Genomic DNA, 14,189 nt, shown 5'->3' on the forward strand with positions numbered 1-14,189 from the left:
GTAATGTATGGGGATTAACATAAGAATAAAAAAATTAAAAAAATATATATTGTCCGAGAGGTGCCTGGGTGGCTCACTCAGTTAAGCGTCTGCCTTCAGCTCAGGTCATGATATTAGGGTCCTGGGGTCGAGTCCCGCACCGGGCTCCCTGCTCAGTGGAGAGTCTGCTTCTCCCCCTGCATCTGCCCCTCCTCCTGTCTCTCTCTCTCTCTCAAATAAATAAATAAAATCTTTAAAAAAATACAATAAAATATCCTCTGAATGGTCTTAGATCTGAGCTCTGCCGGGGACATAAAATCGAGTCTCTGTATGTTCTTAAAGGCCGTCATTTTTGCCAATGTGCGTATTCTGAGTTACTAATCTCTGGTTCATTTCCTTCCGCCTGCTCTGAGCAGATTTGGCTTGAGGGTTTTCTCCTGCAGGAAATGGGGGGAGGAAAATGCCAGCTCTTTTGCAGAGAGAGGTGCTAATGTTTTAAATTAACCAAGTGGTGAGTGGCGGCGAGCTCCTTCCTGCTGGTTAGAAAGTGAAGGTGCTGGACGGCCTCCTGGGGCCACTTTTATCTTAAACAGCCTGCATTGTGCTTCTAATCCCCTCCTGTACCAAGACTTCCTTTGGGAAAACATAATTCTGTTTTTTAAATAGTCAGACTTCTTCTTCTTCTTCTTTTTTTTTTAGTTAGGAGTTGACTGGGTTTGTTTTTTTGTTTTGTTTTGTTTTTTTTGCAGACTCAGAAAATGGGGCTGCAGAATTTCTCACTGGAATTTTGGGTTTTCCATGAGGCTGCACAAAGATGCTTGCAGGGAAGACGGGATAGGCGCGGGTTGATTCAGTCTTTGAAGGCATCCTTCTTGCAGCCTGAGAACCTTCCCGGAGCCCCGGGGTCCTGCCTCTGGCTTTCAGCACGAGATTTGGCACAGACACAACAGATGTCGATGATGCTCTGATTTTATTTTCCTGTTTTGAATTTGAGGAATTCTGAGTGTATATAATGACCCTCCTGGACGGACTCTACCTGACCAGCCACATGGGCAGTAAGTCTACACTGGCCACCCTGCGCCCATGGAATCTGGGATTTCACAAACAGGATGCTGGTGTGCTGACTTTTTTTTTTTTCCTTGTGGTCTGTTTTTCCTTTCGAGCCTTTTTTAAATCTCGTGTCCTCTGTGGGTCACCATGTTTATGCTCAGTATTTAGCACGTGACACCATGTTGGGCTCCTTGCCGTCACTCCTCTGCCAGGGTTGCTTTGCCCATTTTTTCCAGTTCCTCATTTTGTCCCCGTCCACGTAGCAGTGCTCGGGGAAGATGCCACCGTAGGGGGAGAAAGGATTAAAAGTAAATACTGCCAGGCGGCCATGAAAGGGGACCAGCTCAGACACTTGCTACAATGTGTATGAACTTTGCAATTGTGTCTGCTTCTCAGACGCAAAAGGCTACATCGTGCATCAGTCCACTTACATGAAACCACAAGAAGAGACAAATCCTGTTAAAAGAAAGTGGGTTAGTGTTTGCCAGAGATGGGAGGGACCTCGCCTTTTCTGCCAGACACAACCCGTGATGCACCTGTTCTCTGTCCTGACCCAAAGGAAACATCAAAGTCCCATCTTTTATTTTTATTTTATTATTATAATTTTTTTATTATATTAAAAGTCCCAACTTTTAGACAAGCGGGAAATTGTATGTGGGAGCAAAGTTCCCAGAGGCAGGAGGCAGGACCCCTTACGGATGCTCCAGATGCAGAGGCTCCTGGGCCCCACAAAAGACTCCGCTGGGACCCAGAACTGGCCGCAGGTCCTTCGGCTTTTACAGAGATTTGCGTCTCCAGGAGACCCCTTGCTGTTGCCCATTTTGTAAAGGGAATGCTAACGAGAAAGAGGTGGGAGGCGTTCTCTGTCCTTTTTGGAACTAGAAACATTTCATATACATATATATATATATATATATATATATATTTTTTTAGATTTGTATTCACCCTCACGATGCACAACTGGGACGTTTTTGTGAGCCATTGATTATCTAAGAAAGTGCTTTTTCCTCATCTTGGTCACAAACAGGCCCCGCTCTATTGAAACTTCTTTTCAGACATTTTCCCCAAAAAAACCTCTGAATGGGTTGCCTGCTGGTGGCCTCCTGGTTGGTGTTTTAAGGCTGTCAATCACCCGATTTTTATGCAAATCCCAGATTTTTCTGCCTGGATGTTTTAAGGGGCTCTTTGTCATCCCTGTAATTCTTAAGCTGTTACTCTTAGAACAGGTTTTGGGCTGTCGAGGCAGCCCCTGCTCCCTCCAGGTCTTTGCCGATCATCCTTGTTTCAAAATACATGTTTGCTTTTGTTTTAGGATTCCCAAGCAACTGGGTTTTTTTGTTTTTGTTTTTGTTTGGGGTTTTCTGTTTGTTTGTTTGGTTTGTTTTGTGGAGCAAAACCTTTTCACAAGAAAGGGTTTCTATAGACTCAGATGTGGAATGTGTTCTACTTCCATTTCTAGGAAAAAACAACAAAAAAAATCCTTCTATTATTTCCTATGGCAGATTCCTGAGTGCAGGCCTGGCTGGACTCTCAGGAATATTCATGCATCTTGTCTCCACTGCGGTCCCTCCCCATCGCCCAGTGCCCTATGGCTGCTCACCCCCTTCCATCCCTGGTGACACTTGTTGGGGAAACTTAAACACAAAATCCACCCCCCAACCCAGGAAGCCTCCCCTACACAGACAAAACAGCTGTATTACTTCATGAGCATTAATACAAAGCATTCACAATTAATCACACATCAACCAAGACCACCCAAATGAGGACAAACGAGGCTCCGGCCAGAGTGTCGGCCACCAGCTCTCACCTTTGGCAGAGCCTCAGAGTCATGCAGAGGAGTGGGAAAACTTTATTGTGGTGCAGGCAGCAACACCACTTTTGTCTACACTCTTAAGTTCTGTCAGCGGGGCTGTGCAAATTAAACTGACAGAACACAGATTAACTGAGAAGAGGAATGCACGTTCTATAGGCTGTTTAAAATTTTAGGTGGCATGACATGGGCGTCTTGATAGAAAGAAGAAAATGTCCCCAAAGAGGCAGTTAGACCTGAGACTTTGTGTACCATTTTTCACAAAGAGCACATACATCGTGCAGGAAAAGATTTTGAGACTGCTAAGAGCAGCAAATTTGGGGAAGACAGATATTTGAATGGACACCATTGGAAGAGAAGGTTTATTTAGTAGGTTTGTTTGTACAGGTCCGTCTTGGTGCCGAACTTCTGTCTTCTTCATGGTACTAAAACTTCCCCCAGAGAGAGAGGGGACTGTGTCATGTGTGTTTCTAGAAGTTTCTGCTGTTAGTCCAATGAGGGAATCTCCAGGAAGGTTTCTTTCTGTATCTGTTGGTTCTCGGTTGCTTCCGCCTCAGAATAATCCTTACACCACATTGGAAGCAGGGACAGAATTAGGGACATTGTTGGTGTTACTCAAGTCCTGGCCATTGTGAGCTCCGTGCATTATTGCAGGGATAACGGTCTCCTGTGCATCTCACGTAGCAGGACTTGTGGGCTGATTTTTATAGGCAACAGGTAGGTTTCCTGCAGGTCGTCAGGCCGAGTTCTGCTCTGTACCTGAGGAAGGCGATCATTTGGGGGAACAAATGGAAGGTTTCGGCAAAGTTTGTCCTGCAGATTGGGGTCCATCTCTGGGCTGGTGGGTGTCTAGAATTGTCTCTCCACTGGTGAGATTCACTCTGCCCTTCCTGGTCGGACAGACGGGCTGATGGGGTAGGGGCACCTTCTGAAAAGGAAATGTGTGCCCTGGTTTTAGGCAGACAGGAGGGCAGAGAGCTTTCATGTGTGTGTGCATCTGCTGTTTGTCAGATGTGTCCAAGTGGCCTTTTTGGGGTGATGTGTTCCGAACCCTCTAGAGCACCAGAGGTGGGGGGGGATTCTCGATAATCGATTGAGCGGGATTCTTTGCCAAAGCTGGGCTCTGCAGGCCAGGCATGAGACCCAGTGTGCAACAGGCCTCGAAAGGGGTCCGAGTGATATTTGATCCAAGACGGGGAGGTCCTTGTTGCGGACGCCCCTCTGTGGACCTCTCCCGGGACAGAGTCGGGTCCAGGGGAGCCTGAAGCCAACGCATGACCTATATAGGTTCTTGATGATTCCCTTTCTAGGTCAGAGAGGACAACACGTACTTCTGCATCTTCCCTAACTGCGTGCTTCACAGGGGGGCCCAGCTGACTGTGAACGTCACCTGTGATGGGATCGTGTCTCAGGAATTCCTGCTTTTTGAGAACCGAGGTGAGGTCCCTGCACTGGTGAGCTCCCGGCTCCCGCCACGCCCCACAGGTACGCATGCCTGTCACCACTCAGGGGCTGTGGGGGGCGGTGCAGGCGCTGAGGATGTCGGTCGGTGTCTTCCCAGGCAGAGAAGGTTCCGGGGCCGTGAACTTTTCCTGTTTCATTTACAACGTCCGCCTCATGAACTGCAGCTGGGTGCCCGGCCCCCGCGCCCCAGCTGATGTCCGCTATCAGCTCTTCTGGTGGACCTCCTTGTAAGCCGGGAGCCTTCCCTCCGAGCACCTGGGATCTATGTGGGGACCGTAGTGGGAAATGCCAAGCGAGCCGTGGGGTCCCTGGGGGTGCCTCCCCGAAATGTCCCAAAAATCACAGAACCCTGGGAGGAGAAGGGCTTTACCTTTGCTGCCGCCTGGCTCCGAAATGCAAACCCCCATCCCGTCCTAAAGAGGGAGGAAATCCACAGTTTCACGATTTTATCGTGCACGGAATGGGTTGTAATGGGTTCACCCTGTGAAGGGCGGGATCTGTCCCTGTCCGTGCCACGTCTTGGCCGGTTACCTGGGATGCATATCCCGTTCTGGTTTTGTGCTTATTCGGGGACAGATTTGTGTCAGTTTTTTTTTTTTTTTTTTAGAGTGTTTTCTGGGTTGGGGAGGAGATTTCATTGTTGATAATGTCTGCCCAGAAGGATACCCAGTCAGGCTTTTCCTGTGCCCCTTTTGCAAATGACAGGGACAAGGATGAGGTGGAGTGCGTCCACTACATCATGGACCCCACGGGGACGCGCGTGGGCTGCCATTTCGATCAACTTGGTGAACCCCAGAATATGGATAATTACTTCTTCCTGGTGAACGGGACCAGCAATGAGACGGCAATCCCATTTTTGGACTTTGTTCCATTTGAAGCCCGTAAAATGGGTAAGGGGCTCCCTGGACGTGTGTTCTCCCCCACCTCCCACCCAGGAGAGCTGGCTTCACTCATCTGGGCTCACACCACCGCCGTGTGGGAGGCAGCGCTGGGTTCTGGACCAGCCTGAGCGAGATCCAGAATCTGCACTCGGAGTCTGGGAAATAGGGAGAGAGAGACGGGCACGGTGGTCCCGACTGTCCCCTGGCAGTGGGATGCAAGAGAGACACGTGTTCTGGGGTGGCTGAGTGATGGACCTTGGGGAGGGTACGTGCTATGGTGAGCGCTGTGAATTGTATAAGACTGATGAATCACAGACCTGTACCCCTGAAATAAATAATACATTATATATTAATTTTTAAAAGTTCTGGAAAAAAGAGAGAGGCATGTGTTCATGTCACGTACCCATTTTTGCTAATTTTTGAAAATTCCCTGCAAATCCTGAATTTGCAAATCCTGACTCATCATGGCTGCCGGGGTGGAAATACAGGGTTCATTGTGTTTTATGTGGGTTTCTGTTTAAAGACATCTTACGTAATGTACATTGCTGTTGAATTAACACCGAACGCGAGGCCCACAGCCCTATACCTCAAGCCTGAACAATGCTTACATAATGCGTGTATTTTCTCCAAGAGGCACATCATGGCCTTCTTGTGTGTAGGAATGCAAAAGAAGAAAAAAGTTTTCCTCTACCTTCTTAGGTTCTGTACACGGGGCTTGCAAATTAACCTGACAAGCACTCTACTAACAGGAGAAAAGCATACAAATGTAATTTCAATTTTTAAGTTTGATATGCATGGGGAGAGGGCTTCATAGAAAATAAATGAGAACCTCCCAAAGAAGTAGTTAGACTCGGGGACTTATACACCATTTATTTCTTTTTCTTTTCTTTTTTCTTTTTAAAGATTTATTTATTTATTTATTTATTTGAGAGAGTGAGAATGAGAGAGAGAGAGAGAGAGGGAGTACATGAAGGGGGGAGGGTTAGAGGGAGAAGCAGGCTCCTCGCTGAGCAGGGAGCCCGATGCGGGACTCGATCCAGGGACTCCAGGATCATGACCTGAGCCGAAGGCAGTCGCTTAACCAACTGAGCCACCCAGGCGCCCCTACACCATTTATTTCTATTTATTTATTTTTTTTTACTTATCTACCATTTTAATAAAAATCAATTAATTGTGGAGTTAAAGAATAAAGGATTTGTGCTTTTAGAGGTGGTAAATATATAGGGAAAGCAATGGGAGAGAGAGTTATATTAGTAAGGTTTGTTTGTGCAAATTCATGTTGGTGCTGACTTTCACGGACAGAAAACTTGCCCAGAGACAGGATTCATGGCAATCCAAATTTCTCGGAAGTTTCTGGTTTTAGTTGGATAAGGGAATCTCCACAAAGGCTTCGTTCTGCATCCGTGACTCTCAATTGCCTTTAGTCCCAAATAACCCGTGTGCCAAAGTGCCCTATTTTGGAGGTGAACTTCCTGTCCCCTTCGTGCACATCAGACAGCATTCCAGTTGTATGCTTGGGGGCCATTTTAAACGGTGACATCGCCCACCCAAAGCACAAAAGCAGGAACAACACCACACTCAAAAGGCCACGGAAGGGGTGCTTGTTTGCAAAGAAAAACGGGACACGTTCCTACCGAGGCACATCCCGCCAGAACCCCCTGTTTGACTGCTCTGTGTTGCAGATTTAAAACATGCTGGGCTGTTTGCGAGGTTTTTTGTTGTTGTTGTTTCTGCTTCATTTTCCATAGAGAAGTATGACCCGCCAATAAACATCACGATCTCCTACAACAGATCGCATCACATTATCCAGTGGGAGAATCCCGAGATCAGATATGAGCTTTCGAGTCACGTCTTGTATTATGAGCTGGATATCCAAAGAGCGGTAAGAACCCCCATGTTCGGCCCTGTCTTCTCGTGCCGAGCTCAATCCCGGCTCACGGGCAGGCGACTCTGTTCCGGAGAGTTGTTCTCTGGGAGCTCCTGTGGTGTTTTTGCCCTAAATGGGCGGCTCATTCTTTTTTTCTTCCCACCCCCATGAAATCGCTTCTCTGTTTTTATTTTTTAAAGTAATCTCTATGCACAACGTGGGACTCGAACTCAGGATCCCAAGATCAAGAGTCACACACTCGTCCGACAGACCCAGCCAGGGAGCCCCGAAATAGTTTATTATTTTGAGTCATTTTAGGTTCATAACAGAACTGAGGGAGAGGTAAAAGGGTGTCCCGCACACCCCCTGTGTGCACGCAAACACGGTCCGCCCCATTATCAGCGTCCCTACCAGATGGTGCATTTGTCGTAATCGGCAAACGTGCATGAACGCCTGTGCCTCACCCAGAGTCTGTCATGGGCAGTAGGACTGGCTCCTGGTGGTGCCCATTCTGTGGGTTCGGACAAATGCACAGCAGGATGGACGCATCGTTACAGGGCGTTCTAGTCCCACGGCCCTAAAAATCCCCTGTGCTCCATCTGCTCGTTGCCTCGCCCCCTGGTCACAGTCCCCTTGGTCCAGCGCGTCAAAACCACCATACCCGTGATGTCTTTACCGTTCCCATTAGCTGCCTTTTCCAGAATATCAGAGTTGCGACCCCACAGGACACAGCTCCTTTTGTGACCTTTTTTGAAGCAAAACGTGAAAATGGGCTGAGAATGGTTGGCTCACGGGAGGTGCAGGGGGTGTTCCCCCGAATCTTTAGCTCACCCACCTGCTCCCCGTCCCCTCAGCCCACTCGTGCTGAGGGAGCTTCCGCAACCTGAGATCTGGATGCATCCCCGACTCCTGGAAGTTGGGGACTTTCCACCAGGCACTCAGCATCTCTGTTTCCCCACGGCCTGGGGCCTCAACCTGCACCCCAAGCCCAGAGCTAGAGGCAGAGGGTTACTCCGGTGCCCCTGCTGTGGGGGTTTGGTCCCGAGCACCCCAGACCCTGGGGCCTTTGCACATACTGCTCCCTCCATCCCCAAGTGCTGGGTCCTCCTCCAAGTCCACCAAAACACCGCCTGCCCCGCCAGGCTCTCTCGATTCTGCCTCCTCGTCCGATTTCTTCCCAGCGCCGATGTGGGATCGGCCACTGCCTGAAACATTCTTGTGCCTTTCCTTCTGCCTCTCGCCTCCCGGAAGCAGGTTCCCTGAGCGCAGGGACTCTGTCAGTATGCGTACGCCGACGGCAGAGCCGGGCACACCGGGGGTGCTCAGCACATCTTGCTGCATGAGTGAACGTCAGGATTGTCCGTGGGTGGCCCACGTGGCAAAGCAAGAGCCCCCTGTCCTCCACACGGGACCCACCACAAGCCCTGGATCTGAGTCCCCGCTGCCTCTCCGGGGGGTCCACCTTCATCCACGTGCCCCGAGGCACCCACTGGCCCCATCCCACACCCCGTATGGCCCTTGACGTCACAGTTTGGCACACGCTTGAAAGCTCTGCAGGTGACCCCCAGGCCCAGCCCAGGTGTGAACCACTTAGCTGTGGGCATCTTTCAGAACAGAAATTAGGTCGTTTCCCTTTGGTCCTGAAAACCCTTGCCGGGTGGGGTGTGGTGGGTCTTGGGTCAGGGCCCTGGATGTGGCCGCCGAGAGTCTGTGGTGTCTGCCCACCGGCATCCTCCTCCCTGGTGCTCATGTGACATCAGCCAGGTGACCTCACACAGGTGACATCACACAAATGACCTCATACAGGTAATTACACACAGGTGAGTTATGACCTCACATAACTGACCTCACACAGATGACCTCACACTGGTTCCCCACCGGCGATCTCAGGCAGGTGATAACACACGTGACCTCACACAAGTGTGCAGCCCTGAGCATCCTGTGCATGTCAAGCCCCAGGCGCCAGGACCACCAGGAACAGCAACCCTTTGGTAGCGAGCTCCCCTCTGGCTTTCTCCGCAGAACCTCGTGGGTGCACGCAGTAAATGTTGGAGGGGGTGGACGGTCGCTGAGGCGGTCAGTCCTTACCAGACATTTGAACATTCACGGATGCAGAACAAAATTCTACTGGAGGCGCTGCCTTCTCATCCCTCATTAATATGCCCGGAGCAAACTCACCAGCCAGAGATAAACTCACAATAAGGAAACTTTGTGTTGAGGAGGAAAAGCTGTTCCTCTACCCTCTTAGGTCCTGAACCTAGGGGCTGCAAATTAAATAAAAGGGAGCTGAACGGGCAGGGCAGGGGGGAGCAAAAGGTCCTCATATGCATATGAGAGCTCACAAAAGAAGTGACTCTTGAGTAGCTCAAGTCAGGGGCTTGAACAAATAGGGGATAAAAACAATTGTGATGATGTTTGTCGAGGCAGGTACCAGGGGTCTTTTTTGTCTTCTTCATGGGCATAGAACTCCCCTGGAGATGGAACTGATGATACGTTCACCGTCCTTCCTGGAAGTGAAGTCTCCCCAAAGGGGGAATTCATGGCACGCCTCATTCCCAGTCTTCTGCTCTTTGGCAGATAAGGGAAGTTCTGAGAAGGCTTCTTCATACCAGTTCTGGGGTTCCAGGTGGGTTCCCACATTTGCATACAATGCTGAAAACACAGATGGTAACAATCTTTCCTTTTTTACAGGGCAGCGCCTCCAAGACAAACCCCGTAAGTATCTCTTCCTCTCTCTGCGACTCCTGTGCTTGGGCCCAAAGGCAGGTCAAACTTCAGGGTTCACTGATCACCTCGGCTGTGGGGTCCCAATTAGCCCCTTAGTGGCCGTCAGGCTTTTAGTCTCGGATTGAGAAGCTGTGTTTTCTTGAAAGCCTCTGACTCAGCTCAAGTCGCTGCTCATCATCCACCCCGTGGACAGAGCAACGTCCTTCTTCCAGACCCCGTCCTCGGACGTTTTCAGTTCAAAGATTGTCATGAGCTGAACAGTGTCCTGCAAAAATGCATGTCTGCCCAGAAGCTCAGCATGGGGTCTTATTTGGAAATAGGGTCTTTGCAAATATCAGTGAAGGATCTGAGATGAGCTCATCCTGGATCAGGGTGGCCCTAAATTCAATGACAAGGGTCCTTGTAAGAGACACAAGAGGAGACACGGACACAGAGGAGAAGCCACCTGAGGATGGAGGAAGAGACGGGAGGGACGCGGCCACAAGCCCAGGGACACCTGGAGCCTCAGAAGCTGGAAGAGGCAGGAAGGACCCTCCCGTGGAGCCTCGGGAGGGAGCACGGCCCTGCCCCGCTGGATCTCAGTGGTCCTGCCCCACCTGGATCTCAGACTCTGGTCTCCAGAGCCGGGAGAGGAGAGGTTTCTGTGGTTTTAAGCTGTGGGGTATGTGGCTGCTGGTCACTGCAGCCTCAGGACACTCTCGCACATAGATGAGCATCCCCTTGTACCCTCTCAAGGGCAGCAGCAACCCCCCCCCACCTCTCAGATGCTCTCTCATCCATCACCTGGGTTCCTGAGGTGTTACCTGCTCCCAGGGGATGCCCATGCCGCTGATGGGATGCTGCCCGTGGACCACACCTGCAGCGGCCAGGACAAGTGCAAAGAAGGGGGGGTGCAGCAACAGGTGTGGCTTCCCAATGCCGAGGGGCCTCTCCTTGGGAACTAGGGGGAAATCCCGCTGTTGCCCTCAGCTTTTGTTTGCATGGGCTGACCTGGAAGATCCCTGGGTCCACGCCGGCCCCTCTGGTACCTGCCCCAGGGCTGCTGTGGCTGAGCGGGCAGGTAGCATGGGATCCACAAGGTCTAAAAGGATTGGCACAGCTGATAAAGGCAAGATACTTCAGCCGTGGACACGTGAGAAGAAACTGGGTTCTCTGAGGCGAGAGGAACAGTCAAGAACATGTCCCGGGGCTTCAGGGTTGTGCGAACTTGGGTCACAGTCCATCTTCATACCTAGGCTGCAAAGAAACACCGCGGGCTCTGGAACGAGCCGGCTGGCAGGGACTCTGTGTGTCCCACTCAGCTCCGGCCCCAGGACGTGGTTGGATGAGACTGGGATTTGCACCGGGGCATGCCGAGTGAGGAAATGCATCCCCGTTCCCCTGTGGACCCTGCAGGCCATGCTTCTTTTCCTCACTGACCACCTAGTGTTCTGGTCAGTCTTACTCTGACAGTGTCTGCAGACCTGCACATCCCCGGACACCAGGATGCACATCCCCTGTGCAGTGACAGAGAGATGGCCCTCATCCAGAGGGACAACAAGGGACCTGTCCCAGAACTGGCCTCATTTTGGCCCCGGGGGACGGCAGAAGGGGAGGGCAGACCCTTGGCGCCCAGCGGTTGGTGTCTGATTCAGAGTCCAGTTGTGCCCCTAAGAACCGGAATCAGAGTCCAGTTGTGCCCCTAGGAACCGCAAGGCCAGGTGGGGCTCCTGCCCTCCCCACCCCCGGCTGCCAGTGTTTAGATTTGGAATAACCGCAAGCCAGGTCCCCAGGGCGTGGGCACTCTGCGCGAGGGGTGGAGCGCAGCTCGGGGAGCCGTGGGGCCCAGGCGTGGAGTCCACCTCCCCAGGGAAGAGCCCCTTAGGGCCCCTGCTTGGGGCCAGACGGACGGACCGAGGCCCCGGGCGTCAGGCGTCAGTCGTCCTTGAACGGACCCCCAGAGCTCACACTCCAGGGGACGCTCCCGCCTCTCGCCTCACCAGCGCTGCTCACAGACCGTGCCTTCTTCTCTTCAAGGTTTTCCAGAGGGGACAAGATCCGAATGTGTACCTGATGCCCCGTTCTGCTGTCAGGCCAGACACCACGTTCCGAGTGAGGGTGCGCTACCTGCATAATGAGCTCTGGAGCGAATGGAGCCCGACGCTGCGTCTTGGTGAGGGCCCCACTCCCCGCGCGCGGCGGAGGGATATTCTTTGGGGTCCCCTTGCACGGTTCCTCTTTTGGGTCTTACGAGGACGCCTGCCATTGGATCCAGGGCGAGCTCATCTGGGACCCTTCACTTCATCACACCTGTGATGATCCTGTTCCCATAAGGTCCCGTTGCCAGGTTTCGGGGATAGGGCGCACGCATCTTTTGGGGGATGCTTTGAGCCCGCGGCAGCCCCCCCAGCAGAGGGGCTCGGGGACGTCCCTGCCGGCTCTCTGCCAAAACACACCATCTGCAGCATGTCCCGCTGCCCTGTACGCCCTCCCGTGTTCCGGGTCACCCTGGGAGGACGCATCCCCAGACCGAACCACAGAGCACCAGCCCCCTGGGCTACTGTTCCCTTAGCCCCACTCAGGCGTCTGAAAGACCCCGGTCGCCGGCCACCCCCAACCCAGCGGTGTCCCCCTCCCCCGAGGGGTCAGCCAGGGCCCAGGGGTGCTCCATCCATCTCCCTGGGTGCTCCGTCACCCCCTCTCCTTTCTGGGGTCAGGGACGGGTATCCCAAAGCCAGTGGTCTTCAGCGTAGCAGCCCCCATCACGCAGAAGTGCTGGCGGCAGGAAACACAAATGTAGGTTCATGGCGCTCTGGGGGTCTCGGGGGTCCTTCACCGGGCCTCTCAGCGCACCTGCTTGCAGGGACAGCGGAAACCCCACAAGGCAGGGGTCCACTCGGTGCGCCCCTCCCGGGGTCCCACACATCCGTTCTGGGGGGCGACAGGGCATGAGCTTGAAGAACGCACCAGCTTGATGCCTAACAGCTCCACAGGCTGGCAGCCCCCTCCCACGGGGGCCCCGAACGCACGTGTGGGGCTCGTTCTTTCCAGAAAACGGGTTCACAGCCTGCAGAAGCTGCACAGACCGCACAGGTCAAATCAGGGTTCCCCAAGGAAAGCCTGCAGGGCAACAGGAAACACACCTCTGTCCCACCCTGGAGTTTCACAGTTACGCATTCATTCCTTTGGCTACGCAGCGCGGTGTGGAAAGCGAACGTCCCTTGAGAAAGAATGTGTTGCGCGGTATTAGCTGTGTCCTGGTGCCAGTGGATACGGCGGGAGCTCTCTCGTGAGCAAGGCGTGGAGGGAACGGGCGGGGATGGCCAGGGGGGCGGGGTGGGCACAGGACCGGAGGGAGGGTCGTCCGCTGCAGCCCTGCTCCCCGCAACACGCCCTGCACCCATAATCGGGTAACAGCGTCGAGGGGGGGCGGGTGCGCGCAAAGCTGACCGTCCGTCCCCCCGCGCGCGCGCTTCTGACCCTCAGCTCCTCTTCCCGCACTAGGCCTCCCGCAGCAGGATTTCCGCCGCGTCCTGGTCGAGGTGGTGGTGGCGGCCACCGCTGTGCTCGCTCTGGTCCTCATGTGCTTGTGCAAATGGTGAGCCCCCAACACTGGCGCCAGGAACCCCCACTCCCCACCGGGGCGCAGGACCCCGTGCCTGTGGAATGCCCAGGGGAGGGTGAATCCAGAGTCAAGGCGCGGATTCCAGGGAATCTGAGGGCTGGGGAGGAACAGGGAGAGACTGCCCGTGGGGTGGGGGGTCTCCTGCTGCCCGAGCCACGTCTGTCCGGGGCCACATAGCCACGGTGGTGAGGTCGGTCCTGCAGGTGCAGACCCCGCCTGGCCGCTGAACGTGCGCCCGGGGTTTCTGTAGGAAGGGAAGGGGGCCTGCGGATCTGGGGTGCGCTGCCGGGCTCGCTGGGCCCTTCACTGTGTCCCCCTGGTCGGCAGGTTGGGGGGGTCTCCTGCTGCCCGAGCCACGTCTGTCCGGGGCCACATAGCCACAGTGGTGAGGTCGGTCCTGCAGGTGCAGACCCCGCCTGGCCGCTGAACGTGCACCCGGGGTTTCTGTAGGAAGGGAAGGGGGCCTGCGGATCTGGGGTGCGCTGCCCGGCTCGCTGGGCCCTTCACTATGTCCCTCTGGTCGGCAGGTTCTCCGTCAGGTCCAGGCTGTTCCCCCGAATCCCGCAGGTGAAGAAGGAAATCACCGGGACGTTTATGCCGCCCCCGGAGGTGAGTGCCTGCCACACTCTCTTCCCAGAGGTGGGTGCGTCCCCTCCTGGTTCCGAGTCTTTGGAGGAGGGGACTGCTGGGGGCGGGGGGGGGGGGGGCAGGGTGATTGGGCAGGGGTCTCCTGTGCTCCCCAACACTGCCGTGCAGTTCCGGGCCAGGGCTGGAGGGCAGAGGGAAGCGGAGGGGCCACGGGCCTGC

At 53.7% G+C, this 14,189-nt stretch overlaps 1 protein-coding gene across 1 annotated transcript; it reads left to right on the plus strand.

The window, feature by feature from the left end:
* Positions 1–785: 785 nt before the first annotated feature.
* LOC102749694 (granulocyte-macrophage colony-stimulating factor receptor subunit alpha) lies at positions 786–14,021 on the plus strand (the record flags this gene model as incomplete). The annotated part of the gene is made up of 9 exons (XM_081809931.1): positions 786–1,034; positions 4,150–4,276; positions 4,401–4,530; positions 5,009–5,193; positions 6,933–7,066; positions 9,743–9,766; positions 11,795–11,930; positions 13,262–13,355; positions 13,910–14,021. Coding segments are annotated over exons 3-9 (759 nt in total), but the record flags the coding sequence as incomplete, so codon positions are not given.
* Positions 14,022–14,189: the final 168 nt, after the last annotated feature.

Source organism: Leptonychotes weddellii, unplaced genomic scaffold, assembly GCF_054177405.1.
Source record: "Leptonychotes weddellii isolate Sample4059 unplaced genomic scaffold, ASM5417740v2 HiC_scaffold_1564, whole genome shotgun sequence".
Lineage (NCBI taxonomy): Eukaryota > Metazoa > Chordata > Mammalia > Carnivora > Phocidae > Leptonychotes > Leptonychotes weddellii.